The sequence below is a fragment of the Diadema antillarum genome, unplaced genomic scaffold (assembly GCF_040938485.1).
Source record: "Diadema antillarum isolate AM-2024a unplaced genomic scaffold, OU_Dant_1.0 seq00001284_RagTag, whole genome shotgun sequence".
NCBI classification, from domain to species: domain Eukaryota; kingdom Metazoa; phylum Echinodermata; class Echinoidea; order Diadematoida; family Diadematidae; genus Diadema; species Diadema antillarum.
In genome coordinates, this window is record NW_027272063.1 from 498,030 (window position 1) to 519,266 (window position 21,237).

Genomic DNA, 21,237 nt, shown 5'->3' on the forward strand with positions numbered 1-21,237 from the left:
CCTATTAATCTGCCTCAACCTGATTCGGGTAGCAGACTGCTCTCCGCGCCAGAAATTGTATTTAGAAAGTATTAATGAAGTCCCACTTTAGTTTTTTATAGGATCATTGTTTGCATGTGAATTATCCATGGGAATTATCTAACTTGATTATGATTAAGGCACAAAATGTATTCCATCTTGAATAACGTAAGTCTGAAGTACGACAACTATAGTCTACAAAAATAAATGTGTACAAAATATATTGAATACAAACTAATCGTAAGATGGGGCCAGGTTATCATGGTTATCCATCGAAACCTTCCCCTTGTATCAGGCCCTTACATCAGATTGGACGTATACATAATTATAGTCGTGATAGTTGGCAGCCTGGGCTTTTGCATTGGCACATTTTCAAAAGAACACGGGACCAACCAGCAAACAATTGGTTTGTTCATACTCGTGATCTATCTTCACACATAATGCCTTTGCGGATTTTATATATACATTCTCTTCGTGAATATAATACATGCGTGAATGAATACAAAACAATGAAAATCAGATATGGTTGAAACAGTGCAGTAGGCATTTACAATAGATTCATACTGAGTGGGAAGGTTATGTACACATAATTCACAACACAAATTGCTCTAAATCATCCGAGAGAAGAGAATGTGTAGGCCTAGCAGGGAGGTGGAAGAGTCCACCTCCCTGAGCCTAGGTATATTTATCAATGTAGGCCTTTACACCAGATTTTATGATACAATAAGATCACGAGGTTGTTCAGTTTATTCGAGCTGCATAGTCGGGCTGGCCAACTGCCAGAACACAGAGAATAAATCTATTTTCATTTGATTTGTTTAAAGAATGAGCACTCGTCTTCCCTCTTTTAATAGGTGGGGCGCTTGATATCTTATCATAACACGTGTAGGCCTACCAGTATTTATATGTACCGGTAAGTAAAGCGAGTTGATGGAACAAGGATGAAAATATCTGTTTATTTTATAAATTTAAATAGGGCCTAATCTCCACAGATGAACGAGAGCATCACACAAGGGGGAGAAAACAAAACAAAACATAACAACAGTAGTGACACAATATTGTCATGTACAACACTTGATCTCCTCGTCCAACCAGGGAGGTGGAAAGCTCCTTCCACCTCCCTGGTCCAACCCTTTCCCTCCCCGGCCCCTCCCATTCCCCGCCCCTGCCAGGCCCTTCCCTGCCCCTTCCCTGCATGCCTCCCTCCACCAGCAACCGCCTCCCCCCCCCCCCCCCACCCACCCACCCCATGTCCTCCCCACGGCCACCACCACGTTCGCTCACGTATTATATAGCTGGAGCAATGGCAGCCGTAGGCCTACATTCATGTGTGAGGACGACAGGGCTTTTACGCTCATGTCTTTCGGGAATTTTCCCAAGAGGATGTTCAGCGATAAACGTAAATAATAGACATCCTTCAAGGCGAAATGGAAGCTATGTTCCCGTTGATGATTTGGTGTCGGGGCTTACAGAAGAACAGCAGCAGGTTAGAAATATAGATTACATCACTATGTTCAATGCCCTAGTCCCTTGTGTGGAAAAATATGTATGCAATTTTATCCGCGTATGAACAGATGCATAATGGCACGAATGCGTAGTCTAGTATACAGTACACTGGATCTATTTATATTTGTTGATACTGTACATTGAAGCTGCAGGCATAGTCTAGGGCAATTACTGATATAGTACTTAGTAGTTGTAGGAGTAGAAAAGTAAATTGTGTTACAGGACACTCATTTTTCCTTGCTCTGAATTCTGTCTTCAGTCAGTTCAGAGGATGAATTTTCGAGCATAATTTATCTACATGACTACAAAAATACAATGTGCTAAATGACATGGTCGCAATGTTATAACGCTACAAATTAAATATGTGTCAATTATTTTCTTGATTTTTGACAAAATTGCTTTATTATGTTGACCCCGTACCCGCTAATAGTCTTTATCTTTGAATCACTATTCATACCCACGATTCTCTATATACATTCCAGTCGTCATTGGCAGCCAATCCAGCGGACGACACAAAGAGAAAAAAGGCAAATTGAATGGTAGAAGGTCAAACATGAGCATTTAAAACAATTTAATGGGAAAATCCTTTGATAAATCTGCATCTTTTTCTGTCTTTTTCTTTTCTCTTTCTCTTGAGTAAATATCTTACACTCCTGAGGAAATAAAGCTATCGATGTTGAATGTGCAGTGTATCATGTACTCTATTGTCATTCTTTCAAGCTGCGAGAGACTGTCTTCAAATTTGCCCAGCAAGAGCTTGCCCCGTATGCAGCTGAAATTGATGCCAAAAACACATTCGACAACTTAAGGGTAAGTATAATACAAAGTTTTGGATCCCTTGTATGACTGTTTACAGGATATCTCACCACCAAAATAAATCATGAAATTAAACCATTATTTAATTCTTCATCATTGTATGATAGGAACATCAAATTTCTCTTAAAAGAAACCAACCACCCCCCCCCCCCAAAAAAAAGACAAACATTGTATGCAAACCTAATACAATACAATTTTCATGCAGTACCACAAGGCTGGCATGCTATGCAACATTGTTATCTTGCAGTCTTTGCGACTCAGATTTACTGTGAGTAGGTGTATCTTTTTGAGAGAAACATTATTTGTGAACCCTTTACTCTTTCCCATCATTAGCCTTTACCATGTTTTGCTATATTTCCTTTGTGAACAAGGTGTTGACACGTGTACAGTGTACATGTATGTAGATGTATACGTCCTGCTTTCTTGACAACTGTTACCCATGTGCAAGATTGGAGATTTATCGTACATAGTAATGTTTATAAAATAATTCAGTTTGATAAAGTAAATATCCAATCATATTCAGTAATATTAATTTCATACATTAATGCTCATTTATATTCATCTTACATAAATCACAATGATGCTAAAATTAATGTTATTATGACTGAATGTGATAATGATGATGATGATGATAATGAGGTTACTACCAATAGTGATGTTATATGATAGATGATAATAATAATAATAATAATAATAATAATAATAATAATAATAATAATAATAATAATAATAATAATAGAGCACACACTTTAGTGCGCGCATGCAAACCTCAAATACGCGCAGCCTGAACTCCCAAGTTCATTGACCCTACTTGCCAAAATATCAAAAATCCTTCATAAATTCCCCCAAAATTCTCAGATCACTACCAAAAGTTAATCGTTTGTTACTTGTGTCATTCTCAACCTTTCCTGCAAGTTTCATCCCAATCTGGTAACTACTTTTTGAGTTATTTTGCACACGGACAAACTAACTAACTAACAAACTAACTAACTAACGAACGAACGAACAAACAAACCAACAATAACGAAAACATAACCTCCTCCTTTGGCGGAGGTAATGATAATAATAATGATAATAATAATATTAATAGTATGCTATTAGTATTATTATAATCATCATTAGCATTGTCATCATCATCATCGTCATCACTATCATTATCTTCATTGTTATTATTGTAATTTTATTGTTGCAGGAATTCTTTCAGAAGATGGGGTCTATGGGATTCCTTGGAATCACAGCACCAGGTGAGGTGACGAGAAATTGTGATCACATATCACAGAACTCATACTGCGTTTATTTTGAAGTCTCTGTACGAGGTTTTGAATAATGGATCACAGCAAATTTGCCTGCCCCTCAAAACACCAACACTCGTCACAAGTGTAAATTGGTCTGTGTGACACCATTGGGAAAAATTGGAAGGATGTGGTGTGACTGGTGAGCTTTGGAAGGGTTGACAAAAATACATTATTTTTGTGATTTTTTAATAAGGATGCAATCAAATATGTTCCAACTTTATCTTGAGTTCAAAGCCTTTCCGGAGCATTCATTCTTGGGCAGGGTGTTATGTTCTCAATGTCCCTTTTGACCCTGATGTACAAATTTGTAAAAATGTAGAGGTTGAAGTCATAAGATACCATATCCCAGTATTGAATGATACCATATTGTCACAATTGCTGTTAAGCTGTCATAATCACGATCACGTCATTATAACAATCACAGTCATCAATATCAGATCAATATTAACATCATTTTGAGTATCTTTGATAGCAAGAGATTATCATGCAGAGGGATAAACATGTGGTATGTTTGTTCTTCATTTTGGTAGAGCTATTCAAGAAAAATTATTCCACATTATCATTATTGCTGTTAATATGTTCTAGTCATTTGCCGTTTTACAACATGATTATTTCTTTCTCACTTCAGAGGGAAATAGCAATATTGAAGGGTTAAAAGAACAATTTGGAAAAGTCTGGTGACAAGTTGCTCACAATTCAATGTGAACAGCTCTTAAAACTTGCTACTTTTGCTATTCTTGCAGGAGAATATGGTGGCATGGATGGAACATACACAGACCATGTGCTGATTATGGAGGAGATCTCGCGAGCGTCCGGTGCCATAGCCCTGAGCTACGGGGCCCACTCCAATCTGTGTGTGAACCAGATTGTCAGGAATGGCAGTGAGGAACAGAGGAAGAAGTACCTGCCAAAGGTATGGCAGTCTCATTTTCTTGCCCTATCCAAAATAGTCACTCCATTATAACTTCAAAAAGTAAAAATGAATGTTAAAGAAAAAGCTGAGCAAATGCTCGTTTTTTTTCCTTCTCTTTTGTTATTGTAATTCAGTCATAATATATAAATGATTTCCACAATGCCTTGCTTTTACCCAAATCTATGTATTGGCATTCAGATGACTGACATATTGATACCTGTGCTGGTGAAATAAATAGATAAATAGATAAATAGATAGATAGATAGATAGATAGATAGATAGATAGATAGATAGATGAATAAATAAATAAATAAATAAATAAATAAATAAATAAATAAATAAATAAATAAATAAATAAATAAATAAATGTATAGATGAATAGATAGATAGATGAATAAATAAATAAATAAATAAATAAATAAACACACACACACCACACACACAAACAATAAAAATTTAACTTGATTTACCACATTCTTGTAAACAATTGATAGGCAGTCTTATGGAAAATACAAACTGCCCTGTTTTGCTCTGACATCAATTGACATAAATTGATTTTTTTTTTCCATTGCGAAAATAAGAACCAAAAGTAAGCAAGGAGATATGTTGATTATTATTATTATTATTATTATTATTTATTCGGCATTTGCAAAACAATACAAGTGATAACAGAGAAACAGAATAAACAAACAAAACACAAGAAAACAAAGTGTCAGGCTTTCCCTGTTGAGCTTCCCGAAGGAGCCGGGTTGGAAAAAAGCAATCAAAATCACTATGACCCTTGGGCCTCTCCAACCAACTTAAGGAAGCACATCAGGGAACTGTTGAACATAAAAGAAAAGAAATAATACAATTTTGAATTAAGCGTGTACACCAAGGGATTTTTTCTTCATACAAGCAAAAAATATCATTGTGGCAAATGGGTATTCCTTCCACCCCCCCCCCCCCCCCCGTAAAAAGAAAAGAAAAAAAAATCCAGTATACAAAAAAAATGCTGATGCTGACTCCCATCAATGTGTTGCACATTAAAAGTTCAACATATTGATACAGTACTCTCCGCATAATCGGGTAGGCTCGAGCAGAGCGTTTCTTACCCGATTATGCCGAGTACCCGATTAACAGAAGAACACGTCTCGTTCACAATTGACACACACAATGTGTATGTACATGCATTGTACAGTGCACCAAACATTTACACTGTATGCTTAACACGCGTGCTTGCCCGGCACATTAATCATACCTTACACTTGCTCAGTTACAAGCAATAATTTACACTCTTTTTGTGGACAGTGTGTCTTCAGAAAACTTTGTTGTTTGACTATGGACTCCTCGCTAACACGCACGCGTTTTCCAAAATGAACACGTCTCTTTGCGGGCATCAGTCACGTAGAACGTCAGGTTACTTCTCGAGAAGTGACTGGGGAAATTAAAGCAAAATTTTGGAGCTGGTGCATGGCCTGATTTTCGTTGCAAACATCTCGTATTGTGAATTTTGTTTCGGAGCAAGGGAGGAGCGCAAGTGTGTTCAACTCGTGTCTGTCTAAGCAATTGTGAGTGCCAGCTACATGTGTAATGTGCGTTTACGTGTGGCAAGTCGGTACTCGCACATGTGTTTTCATGTTTAATCACTCCTCAAATGATCGGTCTTCTTTGCAAATAAACAGAGAATGCGATTAGCCGTGGATATTTTTACATTCATGATTTCTTGAAGAATATCTGTGATAATATGTGGGTAGAAATTAGATTAGAAGAAATGTTTTACCCATTTATGCAGAGATGCAACCCGATTATCAGGTAATTTTGATGTGCATTGGAACTGATTTTGACATTACTACCCAATTAAACGGAGTACCCGTTTAAGCGATACCCAATTACACGGAGAGTACTGTATAACTGAATACTTCATGATCAGTAACATATGGCATAAATGAGATACTTGTCAAATTGTGTAACAAGTGTCATCCATTCATCCAACTAGAGAAGCACTCTGAGAGTGCACTCCTCCGCCAAGCAGCCACTTTTCACCAATGACATTGTTCTTCCATTTATAAGAGAGATAAGTGATTTCCACCCATATACGAATTCATGCTAAAAATCACCCAATTTCCCAATACTGAAGCCTCAGCTGTGAAGCGTGCCTTGCCACGGCCTCGCAGAAACTAGAAAACACATTTGTGCGGGTATGAAAACCTCAGAAATATGCAGCCTGACCTTTCAAGGTCATTGACCCTACCTGCCAAAATATCTAAAATCCTTCATAAAATCCATAAAAATTCCTGGATCACTACCAAAATTTAATCATCTATTCCTTGTGTCATTGTCAACCTTTCCTTGAAGTTTCACCCAAATCTGTTCACAACTTTTGACTATTAATGATTTTTCCTTCATTTTTCTCTTTTCTTTTCAATCCAACTTTTCTGAAGCTGATAAGTGGGGAACACATTGGAGCTCTGGCAATGAGTGAACCAGGCAGTGGATCTGATGTCGTCTCCATGAAACTTAAAGCAGAGAGGAAAGGTATGAGATCAAGATGTCATTCCTTATCCAAACAGCAAGAGAGAGAATCTAGCCGTCATGAGGGGAAGAAATAATGTCACTACTTGGAGCATATAATTATTGACTCCTGGGCCCCATTTCATAAAACTTGTTATCAGTGGCAAGTTGTGATATGTGTTACAAGCTACTGAAATCCTTGCATCTGATTAGCTGAGAGCAAATTTGTCATAGAAATGTGGCAGTTGTCAGTTAAAACAAGTTTTATGAAACGGGTTCCTGAATTGTCTGAGGAAATTGGGTTGCTATCCTGTGGCCTTATTGTTCATGATTTGCAGTATGCATGTGTCCACACAATGAACAAATCTTGGTGCTTCAGTATTGAACGTTATATAGCAACTTGTATTATCAATTGCTGCTTGTGATCTTTATCTTTGTGGTAATGTTTTATTCATTGTAAACGAATTCTAACTATGATTTCGAAAGAAAGAATGGTTATATGCAGAGATACAATAATCTGTATTTCACCTCACAAAGAGAACACTTTTTATTTCTTAAAGCATTTATGATTGATGTTCTGTAAAAATGGCAATCTACGCACGAGTACCTAATTTTCATGCACTAGGTATTAAAATGGATTTCATGTATTTTCAATTCCACAGAATCAAAATATAGTGCAGCATTACAGATGACAAGAAAAAAATGCATGCTGTTTATTTGTTGCTAGTTTCATGTCTCATGAAATGGCAAAAATTTTCACACTGTCAAATTCCCACGTTTACAAAAATCTCTTTAAAAAAAAAGAAGGTTTACTGCTATAGTTGAAATACATCGATCCAAACACACAACTTCAGTAGCCTGCAAATGACCTACTTTTGTTACTCTTACAGAGGATCACTATGTGTTAAATGGCAGCAAATTCTGGATCACAAATGGACCTGATGCCGATGTGCTGGTGGTGTATGCCAAAACAGACTTACAAGCACAGCCCAGTCATGGGATCACAACTTTTATCATTGAAAAGGTATCATTCCCATCAGTACTACACTTTCTTTTTTCATTGTTTGTTCGATTGATTGTTTGATGGATTGTTTGATTGATTGATTGATTGATTGATTGATTGATTGATTGATTGATTGATTGATTGATTGATTGATTGATTGATTGATTGATTGACTGGTTTTCAGGGTGTATGTAAAAGATCCTTTTTTTATGTGTTTTATTGCAATCAAAAACAAATCAATACATACGTGAACATGTAAATTAGAACAACCATCGGGAAAAAGAATGTAAAAGATCCTGATTAAAAGGGTAAGATGAAAATGTTAATGTCTTATTTCATAGTTCACGAAACTTGACGAAATCTGAATTTGAAGTCGTGTGATGAGCTTTGATCAGGAATTTCACTTTCAGTTTAGGTCAGAGTTCAGCAAGAAATGTCTCAATTGACGTGTTATTAAATTCTGAAATTGTTTCAAAGAACTCGGTCTGACTTTGTGCAATGTAGAATATGACAAGGCAATTCATAGAGATGCAACATAATCTTAGTGCTGAGTCAAGATCATCTTGTTGCAAGGAACCTCTGAGAACACACTTGAAAATCTCACAGATTATTAGTGCAGATAAAAAGTCAGAATAAACTTGAAGTTTTTCACACTTGATGTTCTGTAAAACAGTTATCAAAGATTTAAATGTAGGTTAGGTATCTCCAAGAACACACAACAAAATTTGTTATCAGATTATTTGCCCTGATAAAATGTCAACAAGAAAATTGATGTATACTTCTTACTGTCAGAAAGAGCAAAGTTCAGTTGTTCAGGTGTACAATGTGACAGACGTAGAAAGAATTTGAACACTTGTGGACATGTTCTTATGTGAATAATGATGAATATATTTACTGATAATTAATTAGCTTGTTACTCATGCTTGCTGCAAGATATGCCTAGCCAGTGTGTCAGCTAATGACTGCCAGTGCATTTTGGTCGATGATGTCAATCTTCACTTTCCTGAGTGAAATGCTTTAACGTTCATGTCAAGATATGCAATAGTGGCTTTAGTTTTTTCAAAGCATAATACATGAATGTGTCTTTCTCTACCACAGATAATATAACATCACATACAGATCTTAGAGACTTCATCCCTGCTGCAGATCTTAAAGGACAAGTTCACCCATGTGGATTGAGTGAATGCAGTAATACTAGAAGAAGACATCAGTGAAAGATTGAGGGAAATCGGACAATCCTTTTATAAAGTTATGAATTTGTAAAGTTTCTGTCCAGCCATAGCTGGATGAGAAGACTACTACAGTGTGTGACAGTTCCCCAATGTTTCATTTTCTATGAAAAGTACACATTCCCTGAACTTGTTGTGCACATGTTAAAGATAGTATTTTTCACTCACTGTGACAGAGGTAAATAAAGATCCCTTTCATTGTGCAAGAAATATGAAAGTATGATGAATTCTGTTTTATATTTCATTGATATCGTTGTCCTTCCGTAATGTCACAAAATATTGCAGCCGTCTCATCCACTGACGGCAGTACTGAAACTTTAAAAATTCATAACTTGAATGGATTGTCCAATTTTCCTCAAACTTTCACTGATGTGTTCTTTGCATTCACTCACTTTTGACATACATTTGCATTTATGCATTTGTGTGAACTAGTCCTTTAAAGGGACTGTACAGTTCTGGTTGAGGTGAGGATTTAGCATTTTAATGTTTTGCGAGATATTCAGAAACCGCTCTATGAGATGTCAAAGAGCATGCAATTCTAAGGGGTATCAAAAGTTTATTTAATGAAAATCGGTTTTGAAATGGCTGAGATATCAAAAAACAAATTGAAACAAAGAAATCCTAATAAAAGGCGTGGCCTGTCGCCTTTTATTAGTATCACTCTTTTTGGATATCTCAGCCATTTGAAAACCAATTTTCATCAAATAAACGTTGAATCCTTCTTAAAATTACATGCTCTTTCCTATTTCATAAGAGGTTTCTCATTATCTCACTTAGGAATGTTATTAACCTGAATCCTCACCTCAACCAGTACTGTACAGTCCCTTTAAGGTACCTAAATGAGCATATTTTACACTTACATCTGTTCTGTCTTCCTCCAGGGCATGAAAGGTTTCAGCACTGCTCAAAAACTTGATAAACTTGGGATGAGAGGATCGAATACATGTGAACTTGTCTTTGAAGATTGCAAAGTGCCAGGTAAGAGAGCTGCCCTAGATATTCACACTCACAAATTTACTGTGACTGCAATATTCTTTCACATGAATTGCATAACATTCAAACAACCTGTTGATAAGTTCTGTGATTGTATCTGTTAGCAATAAGGAGGAGAGTTATATCTTCAGTGTAATTATTTGAGACAGAAAAATATGGTAGACAAATATTGCTTGCAAGTTGTGACGAAGTATTTATGAAAGTTAAACTCATAGGAGATGCGAAGAATCATATTGATAAGTAATCTGCTCAGTTACTATGTGATAAGGATTAAATGGTGATTAAATTAACCGATTGAGGATGGGCTAATTTTGGTTTAACATGCATTTCCCATAGACACCTGCCCCACTGCCCGAGTATACTCGGGACTTGTCTTCAACGGGTTAATTGATAAGATCTTTTTAATGTGTCTGATATTTCAGAAATGGGGACTTGCATAACAATTTTTTGAGTGGTGAGGTTAAAAAAACCCCACCACATCTGTGCTGCATGAGGCAATGTTTTGGGGTGTTATAATTTCACATATTTCAGTCGACCCAGAAAATATGTGGAAGTAAAATGATCACAGAGTAGATGTATACGCCATATATTTCGCGAGTCTAAATTTTTGCGAATCGGGAATTCCCAACGATTTCGCGAGTGGTTAAATTAGCAATCGTGGAGTCCTGTACTGAATGGAGAAGTGTACTCGCGTACTTCACATTCACATTGGGATCAGAGTCAATATTTTCGCGTGTCTTTAATTTCGCGAATAGCACCTGATTCGTGAAATTTTCGAAATATTCGGCGTATACAGTATATGGCATGTAGGGTATTTCAGAGTTACCCTTAACCTTCTGTTACTCTGTGCTTCATGTGCCATAACCACCCTATAAATTCCTTGAAAGCATCAATCTAAAAAATTGCTTACACCCAGCTGCAGTGAGTTCTATGTTATTCACTCTGTTTATGCGGTTATAATCATGATTCCTGCATTTTCTTTGATCGATGCAGTCGAGAATGTGATGGGCCCCCTAAACAAAGGAGTCTATGTTCTGATGAGCGGTCTTGATCTAGAGAGATTGGTGCTTGCTGCTGGACCGATTGGGTATGTCATCTCATCTTCTAGTTTGAGATGCCTTTATCTTACATGGAGATGCTGTCTATTGTTTGTGCCATACTGTGCATGAAGCAACTGAGTTTTTATCATTCAGTCATAGAGTCAGCTACAATTCTGTGCAGGATTGGGTCTAGGGGCCCACTCTACTGAGAGACTTGTCGTTGTGTGTGAATCGAAGTAATTGTAGTTAATAAGGCAACAACTTTGAGTGATCTTGGCTGGTTTGTTGCTTCTTAGCAGCTAAAATCGTATCACAAAAGATATGCAGTGCATATGATGATACTGAGCTCATAACTTTGTATACCTTACAATCAATCTTGTATGTCTGCACAGGATTAAGTCTTGATGTGCAAGAAGGGGCAATTCTAGGGACTTTGATGCATTTGAAGTCACTTGTGCAATTAAAGCTCAAAGAACCTTAAGAACAAAAATGAAATAGTTCTATATTTCACTCTGATTGAATCATGATCAAGTTAGATAATTAGTTAGATATCAGTCTGGTGGAGCAAAACATGAGCCAGTGATCAATGTCAGCCCTTAAAGATGTACCTTTGACTTTTAACCGGTAATAAATTAAAATGTGTATGCATCATAGTCCATGCCAAGTGAGAGTAAAAAGACATACATTTGAAATTTCAGTAGAATTTGTATCAAATTCATGAATTTTGTTCATCCATTTTACTCATTTATCTTTATAGCGGTGATGAAGCGCTGATCCTAGAGCTGTACATTGTATCCTTTTTTGAATGAAGCTATCTGGTATTGACACAGTTCCTTTTGAAATGGTATTCATATTGCATATCAGAAACTACTTTTGCATGCAAAATCTGAATAAAAATACTGCTATGAATATTGTTGTCATTTTTTAACTGCTCTCTTCTTTTTTTTTAAGACTGATGCAAGCTGCTTGTGATGTTGCCTTTCCGTACCTTCACCAGAGAAAGCAATTTGGGAGACCAATTGGAGAGTTTCAGGTAAGAAACAACCACTTCCTGACTTTTTATATTCATTCCAATTGAAACACTATATGTGGCAGAAAGGTTTAAAGGGAACAAACAACTTTCTTGTGAAACTATGTCAAAGAGTCTATTGTGACTTGTGTGGGGTTTTGCTCAACCCTTATTCATTATAATTTATGTGACAAAGTTCAACTAGGTGCAACTAAAACCAACAACCTGTGAAACGTACATTTTTATATTGAATTGTATAAATGTCAACTTTAATGATATCATAGAGTGTAGGATAACATGTAAAACTGCACCTGGTCAAGACAGTTGTTGGTTTAGTTCAATTCACTGGTGTGATGCTTAAGATCCCATGTTCATTCTTGTTATTTGTGTATTACACATAAATGTCTCTTCTTGTTTGTACTTTCTTTCTTTAATCCATTTGATACTTCATCTGTCATTTCTGCTTAATTTCTCTCTTCACATATTCATCTATGTAAATCTTTTGATACTACAGCAGTCATTCCTGCTGAATTTCTGTCTTCTCATGTTCAACATACCGGTAGATGTAAATTTTTTTTTTCCCTTCCACCAAAAAAGATTCAACATATGTGATTATAAAATGTGAATGTGCTGAATTCTAAATTCCCATGTGACAAAAACTTGCATTTCTGACTGATTTCCTTCAGTTGATGCAAGGTAAAATGGCCGACATGTTCACCCGCCTGAACTCGTGCCGCTCCTACGTCTACAATGTGGCCCGTGCAGTGGACCGGGGTCATGTAAGTGCCAGAGACTGTGCAGCTGTGATCCTGTATGCTGCCGAGAATGCTACACAAGTTTGCTTGGATGCCATCCAGTGTCTAGGTATGGTGGTGCTGAATACCTCATATGGTATTAAAGTTTATCAACAATATTAAAGATTGGAACAATATTAAAGATTGGAACATTTTGAAGAAATGATACATGTTTTTTCAGCAGTTGTAGAGTCTTTTGCATCGTGCTTCCCACCCCTGCCTCCTTTCAGCTTATGTTATTGTGAGGCACACTCAGCATCATGAAGGGATATGTTGTGAAAGCACAAAGATTGTAGTAATTAACAGTGATTTAGGTACCACCCAAATTTCTGATGGTTTTTTTCAGCGATCGCCAATGCACAGTTGCACAGAACTTGGTTGTTTTGTTTGTTTGTTTGCTTGTTTGTTTGTTTGTTTGTTTGTTTTCTTTGTTTTCTATTTTTGTCTGTGCTGTGCTTTGTCTTTGTTTTTGTTTTTGTTTTTTGTTTTTTTTTTTAATACTTTTTCCTCAGGTTGTAGGTTAGGCAGTTGTCTGGCCATGTTTTCTGCCACCTTATTTGTGACACAATGCAGACATATTGTAAGAGCTGTACAATAGATGCACAGGCAGATATGCATGTTGTTGTATATTGTGCTGTGTAATTTAATTGACGCAGAATTTGCACATCTGTTGTTGAAAACACAAAACAATGAAGGAAAATTTGGACAGTTGCATCAACTTCTTGTTTTTGACAAGGAGCCCTTTGAGGGTTATGGCAAATGTGGCAAATATGGCTATTTTCTTTACCAGATTATGTTTCCAGTGAACAGGGAAAACTCACAAAACACTCCAATAATAATGAACATAATACTGTGTAAAGTTTATTATTATTTTGCTTATTATGTCGTGCACACTCCTGAAATGCAGTTATAAATAAACCCTGCCTTTGATTATTTACTTTGAAATGAAATATTTGTCATATCTCAACAGGTGGAAATGGGTATATTAACGACTATGCGACTGGGCGGCTGCTTCGCGATGCCAAACTGTACGAGATCGGAGCAGGCACCAGCGAGGTTAGGCGTCTGATCATCGGGCGGTCTTTCAACGAAGAGTTCAAAGCAACCCTCTGATTGGTCTCCTTCCCCTCTCTATCTATCGTTCTGTCAATCATGAAAGAATGTTGCAAAAAGACACATAGCCCTTGGAGAGGAAGATTGGTACTGTGGGAATCATGGAATAGATGAACTTTATTGCGTGTGGATGCTGGTTATTGTTATGCCGACTCTGGTTGACGTTATCCCAGCTCTGATGTACTTATATGTAACTCAGAGTATGAAATTTCTAGTTGGTCTGATTTGTGTGTGTTACTGGTGTTTTGTTTTTCCAATATAGACATCCTTCTCCTTTTTTGTTTTTGTTTTATTTGTTTATGAAAGATACGTAGATGGCTGAATTCCCTTCTCGATTTAGTAGTACATGTATTTAGTAGTATGTTTTTTATGAAGGAATATCTCCTGACCATGCATTTTCTTTAAATTCTAATGCATTGTATTATCAGGCATCAAAAACAACAACAACAAAATTGTTGACCCTATTGATGTGAAGAAAGTCACACATGAGTTGCATAAGAATGGTATTCTTTGTATGAAATAATCGTGTTCTTGGAAGCGCAAAGTTTCAACACATGGTATGATTACTGTTTTTTTTTTTTTAATTCTCATAAGGCTAAATGAATGAAAGAAATATGAAAAGATGCATTATTTGGAAAGTAAAGGCATATGAACATAGTTTTCAGTGTGCAATTGTGGATAAACTATGCTTATAATTTGATTGGTCCCATGGGGTACAAGGAAATTGTTTTGGCTTTATCACAGAGATAATAGATCTTGTAGTTATCCTCGAGCATGAACTACTTGATACCAAAACTTCAGCAAAGGACCACAGTAATTGTCGTTTGTGTGTGCATTATATCCCTGACATAAAGTTCTTTGCTGTGTGAATTGTTTGTGGTACATACACATAGTGATATGACACAGTGTAGAACAAAATGTATTAATGATAGTGATGTGTTGAGAATGTACATACATGCATACAAGAGAATATTTTATTTTTATGGCATTTTATCCTGTATTGCGAGAGAAAAATGAGATGTGTGTAAGGAGCTGACGGTGGTCCAGCTGATGCGAGTTGAATACCAAACTAGCAATCTTGTGTATTGCTTTGCAAACGTCTCTCCTAATATTGCACCACTCCCTTTCTGTTAAAGAGCTTCTTGGATTTTGTTTCTTATATTTGTTCTCTCTCATAGACCACTTGAAGCAAATATCTTGGAGATTGCTTCATCAGATTCTAATGACTGGCCAAACTTTAAAGGACAAGTTCACCTTCATAAACATAAGGATTGAGAAAATGCAACAATATTAGTAGAACACATCAGTGAAAGTTTGAGGAAAATTGGACAATCGATGCAAAAGTTATGATTTTTTTTTAATTTTTGTGTTGGAACTGCTGGATGAGGAGACTACTACAGCTTGTGAGTCATATGCGTACAACAGTATAAAGAAAATATAAAAGAAAATTCAACATATTTTCACTTTTTTCGCATAATAAAAGAGCAATTGACTTGCCTCTTTCTAAAGGCAGGGGGAATAATATTACCCATAACATTTATCGGTAACGAGTCAGGGGAATGTGTACTTTTTTCAAAAGATGGAATTTTGTGAAATTCTCTTTATATTTTCCTTATATTGTTGTACGCATGTGACATCTAAGTTATTCATACACTGCAGTAGTCTTCTCATCCAGCGGGTACTGCAAAAAAACTTCAAAAATTCATAACTTTTGAACGGATTGTCTGATTTTCCTCAAACTTTCAATGATGTGTTCTACTAATATTGCTACATTCTCTCAATCCTTATGTTTATGAAGGTGAACTTGTCCTTTAACTTCTCAAATGTCCAAAGCATTTCCATATCTAGAAAGATATTATCTCCTTTATTTCTGTGCATAGATTTCAATGTAGATTTGAATTTAGAAGCAAATGTATATCATGAAATGTTCAATTTTGTTTTACAATATCAATGTAATTTATGGATTGTTCAGTGAGTATGCTTAGAATAGTATTCACAGGTTCTTTGGTAACTGTTGTACTGCTGTAACCAGAATGTGATAGGAGTGGTTTTATGCAATTGCTCTGGTAGTGATTTGATACGATCTTCCTTGGCCACGGAAACCATTCCATGGCCAGAACCCCATTTGACGTGACGGGGCCTTCAGTCTATTCCCCATTCAAAGTGATTTTTTTTTTTCAATTTCTTCTTGTATTCTATCATGCTGCTCAATGTACTGTACCCATGAATTAAGTTGTATATTGACAGCATGATGATTCATTGATAGGCAGTTTTCTAGACTAGTTACATTCAGACGGTGATCTTGACCCATTGAGGATGGGCTGATTTTGCTACAACACGCACTTCCCATAGACACGTGCCCAAGTATACTCCGGACTCATCCTCAAAGGGTTAAAGAAATCTAAAGTTTGTTTTATGAAAATCTATTTTGAAATGGCTGCGATTTCCAAAAACAAAGAGGTCCTAATAAAGGGTGGGTCCCACCTTTTACTAGGACGACTTTATTTTACTTGTTTTTTAATATCTGAGTCATTTCAAAACCAATTTTTCATCAAATAAACATTTAATTCCTCTTACAATTGTATCCTCTCTAATATTTTGAATTAGTTGTTTCCAATTATCTTGAAAAAAAGTTAAAATCTGAATTCCCATCTCAACTGAAACTATACCATCCCTTCAAGGGGCAAGAACTTATCCTCAAAGTTAGCTAGCTTTGAAGCTAAGGATCACCGTCTGAACGTAACTGGTGTCTCGCTGCAGGGAATGTGATGCGAGTATTTAATGCAATATGATGAGCATAAATATCATGTCAAGGAAGAGTGCATCAAGAAGGAAAACTTATTCGTATGGAAGAATGCGAACTCAATGAAAATGTCAATCTTTGAGCATTCACCTTCTACACAGGATCATCCCACACCAGAATATAATCTCCTTTCCATACCTACTGGTTTGGAGATCAGAGGATGGTATCATAATGCAAGAAATTTTGCCAGGCTCTAGTATTCCACGCACATGTAGTCTTCTGCACTCTGACTTTGTCCTATTTTGCCCCAAAACTGTTGATTCAGAACGAGTATGGAGAAAACAGATGCGACTATCATTCAGTATTCATTTATTTAAAGGTATTTAGCCGTGATTTGATAATTTATCAACATATTATACTTATATGTATGTAAATTTTATGTTTTTCTCCTTGTTCCTTCTCTTTTCATGCAAATTTGGGATGATGTTAGGGTTGATAAAATATGCTCTACTGGAGTCTTAAGTGAAATGCAGGATTGCATGAGATAACACAAAATCGGAATTTTGTTGGGGTTATATATGCTGAATGAGATGAAAAAAATCTCAAAATAGCCAAGAACTCACTGCAAGGTGCATACTACTCTGTATGTGATGCAGTCCAGTGAAGTAAATAGTTGTAGTGCGACTCATTCAAGTGTATATTTCTATTGGGGGCATAATGGGGCACTGATTCATCAGTGATGTGGGAGGGATCATTTTTTTTTTCTCTTCTACCTTCTAGGTTTCATTGCAAGGTACTTTGAATGCACATGGGCATGTAGAAGAAATGTAGAATATGTAGAAGACTTCAACTTGGCAGTTCCCTCCTGTCAAATGTTGTACAATGTACAATGATAGACAAGGTCTTCCCATCGGCATTTCCATTTTAATGTGTAGTCTGTAGGAAATGGGGACATTGTGCATTTTTCCATCATTTCTCCCATCAGGTATGATCTTTGTTTCTAATAATTGCCAGAAATATTCACCTAGTGGTGCATGATCTGATATGAATATGTATTAATGTTGCAATTCAATACTGGTTGGATTGTTCATTTGATCATGTCACAAACTTTTTACCATATGTAATATTGCATATGTGCACTCCTGAATGCAAAAAGTATTATACCAAGCATTTTTACCATGTGAAAAATGAATATTTTAAGTTTCTTTGTAGAAGATGTGGCTTGTAAAGCTATCTATCCCAGCTCTGTTGGAGATATTTTCAATAATGGACCCGGGGCGTTATCAGCATTGGGCTTTGCATGTTTCAACGCTTCATGTTTTTTTCATGACCACACGAACAGGCACATACATGTATTGTGCAGTTTTCTTGGTTGGCGAGTTGTTTTATTTGTTTGTGTGGTGTATTCCAGTTTAGTGAGACTATTGCTTCAAGGCAATATTGCTGGGATAAACGAACATGATTTTGAATTTTGTTGTTCCATGTTGATTATGAAGGAATTTACAGCCTGTGCCTAGGTCACAGTAACTCATTACCATCATTAGTAATCAATGAACCAGTGTGCTCATTTTCGATGAGGTCTTGTCATTTGGTTTGCTTTTGTTCTTGAGCAGTCTGGCATGCAGTCATCTGTGCAGAGTCTTAAAGGGACATTCCAGACGATTTTCATAATTTCACATCATGTAGTACATAAATTGACGACTCCATGTATAGACTTGTGGAATATATTGTGGTTCTTGAGCAGAGAAACAATACTTTGAAAAACCTTCAACAAATTACACTGAACAAGGATGCTGACATAGGAGGTTCACTTATTTCAGAAATGTAGTCAAGAGTAATTTCATTACAATACCGCTTGCTTGCGAGTGCACCTGTGTATAATCTATGCATGCCTTCTTCTTTTGTTCTGCTTCCTTGGGTCCCAGCTCATGCATTCTTACGATGACTCTGCCATGTCATCATCCTTGTTCATTGCGATTTGTTCTAAATTTTGAAAATATTCTTATTCTTCATCCCAATTATCACAAATTCTAAAACTCTGTCCTCAGTATAACTAATTTATAGTGGTTCAAATGAAAAAATCTGAAAATCATCTGGAGGTCTCCTTTAATGTTGAAAGTTTTATTTTTTGAAACAATTGATCTTACAGTAATCAAAGTCTTTAGGTATGAAGGTATTGTGGCAATGGTGAGAATGTTAACCATTTGAGTCAGTTGATTTGAGATGGGCTTGTGTTGTGGAGAATGATTAAATGGTGAATATTTCCCCACCAGCTAAACATTGCTTGTTCAGATAACCTTTATTTTGCGATTGTAGAATATTTGTAGATGAGTGGTGTGTGTGTGTGTGTGCGTCTCTCTCTCTCTCTCTGTTTCTTTAGATGACCTGAAGTTTGTGCGTCTGTTATCTGTACATTGTTTTATTTATTTTGGGTTTTTTTTTTTACACCTGGGTATATTTGCACTCTCATTGCAAATGGTGAAAATGCTTCAAATTATGTGTCCTTCAATACAGTACAGTATTGCTGTATATTCCTCATATGTGAACATCATTACGAACAATGTGGATGCATGCACACCGACACACACACCCACACACATGCACACACACTTACAACCATGGCTACTCTGTATAGACATGATCTCATCAAGATGGAATTTATTCTCATCAAAGTTGGCCAACCTGCCAGTACAAAAGCCGAGTGCAAAATTAGAAAAATCCTTTAAAAAAAATAATACTTTACTGTGGATGTCCAAGGCATAGATCAAACATGATATGACATCACCAATGCCAACACAACACAATGATACATAGTGTAGTATAATATCAAACATTATAGTTTCTCAAAACATGATCAACTTTATATCACAGGTACCACATCGCAAAACCTAAACCTATCGTAAGACCATGTAGCATGGAAACACTGAAGGAATTAGTACTGTCACATTCAACAAAAGTGATTGCCAAGTTGCATAATCAAAAATTAATGTCTCTGAAAAATGCTTGATCTTCTTCCAAAACACTTTCTTAGACTATTAGATTTCTAGATGATGATGATGATGATGATGACGATGATGAGGATGATGTCTTAAGCCTGCCACACACTATACGACTCACGATCTTATGATCTTATGACCATAAGACCCAGTCGTACGACCTGCCACCGCACACTATCCGACCTGACCTTACGAGTAGGCTTACGACTGTTCTGTCTTCAGTACATTTTACCAATGAGTATTAAAGGCAGCCGATCGCCATCCCTAATGGTACGTAAACTTCGAACGACCGAAGTTTGTGCATGCAATTGCGCAATGCCAGACTCGGTGCTATATCCATAAACGTGTGGAACAATGCTGCCACTGAGACACGTGTGTGTGTGTGCGTGTGTGTGTACGCATCATACACAAATATTGTCACCGCGAGCTGCGGTGATTGGAGGAGAGAGGCCAGAAGACGCGCGTGTGCGTGTGTGTACGCATCATACACAAATATTGTCACCGCGAGCTGCGGTGATTGGAGGAGAGAGGTCAGAAGCCGCGTGGCTCTTTTGGCCTCTCTTCATGCGCATGCGCACTGAAAGTGTGCGTCCATTCGAAAGCTCCCGTGGCTCGCTCGGACAGCCATTTTGGGTTAGGAGATTAGCACAGAGAGTTCTCTTGTAGCCCACAGAACTCTTACGTTTTGTTCGCTGACCCATTGAGCCAGCGCTATTCTCATTCGGGGTCACTATATTTGATACAGAATGGAGGAGGCAGCGTGTTGCGTTCGTCTCCGTGCCGCACAAACCACTCGCCACGACTGAGTGTCTTTAAAGGGTGTGTACAGTCCTGGTCGAGGTGAAGATTTAGCTTTTAACGTTTTGTGAGATATTCAGAAATCACTCGACGAGATGTCAAAGAGCATGCGGTTCTAAGGGGTATCAAAAGTTTATTCGATGAAAATCGGTTTTGAAATGGCTGAGATATCCAAAAACAAGGTGAAACAAAGAGATACTAATAAAGTTGGGGCATGTCGCCTTTTATTATTAGCACTTTTTGGGATATCTCAGCCATTTGAAAACCAATTTTCATCAAATAAATGTTGAATCCTTCTTAAAATTACATGCTCTTTCATATTTCATAAGAGGCTTTTCATTATCTCACTTAGGAATGTTCAAAACATGAATCCCTACCTCAACCAGTACTGTACAGTCCCTTTAAAGTGCAAGTAGTGCGCACTGCGTGCGCTTGCATTTTACAATGTACTGTATCTTGATTGGCTGAAAGCCCACGA

At 36.9% G+C, this 21,237-nt stretch overlaps 1 protein-coding gene across 1 annotated transcript; it reads left to right on the forward strand.

The window, feature by feature from the left end:
* Positions 1-1,321: 1,321 nt before the first annotated feature.
* LOC139745661 (isovaleryl-CoA dehydrogenase, mitochondrial-like) lies at positions 1,322-14,269 on the forward strand. Its single transcript, XM_071656055.1, has 11 exons — positions 1,322-1,504; positions 2,245-2,334; positions 3,533-3,584; positions 4,379-4,548; positions 6,972-7,065; positions 7,932-8,065; positions 10,155-10,251; positions 11,260-11,353; positions 12,258-12,339; positions 13,002-13,179; positions 14,080-14,269. Exons 1-11 carry the CDS (start codon positions 1,322-1,324, stop codon positions 14,220-14,222), a joined length of 1,317 nt encoding a protein of 438 aa, XP_071512156.1. The 3' UTR covers positions 14,223-14,269.
* The last annotated feature ends 6,968 nt before the right edge of the window (positions 14,270-21,237 follow it).

Bases quoted from the DNA above. Each gene is read 5' to 3' on its own strand.
- LOC139745661 (XM_071656055.1), top strand. From the start codon at position 1,322: ATGGCAGCCGTAGGCCTACATTCATGTGTGAGGACGACAGGGCTTTTA. The intron at 1,505-2,244 runs GTTAGAAATATA...CATTCTTTCAAG, and splicing joins TTACAGAAGAACAGCAGCAG to CTGCGAGAGACTGTCTTCAA. The intron at 10,252-11,259 runs GTAAGAGAGCTG...TGATCGATGCAG, and splicing joins TGAAGATTGCAAAGTGCCAG to TCGAGAATGTGATGGGCCCC.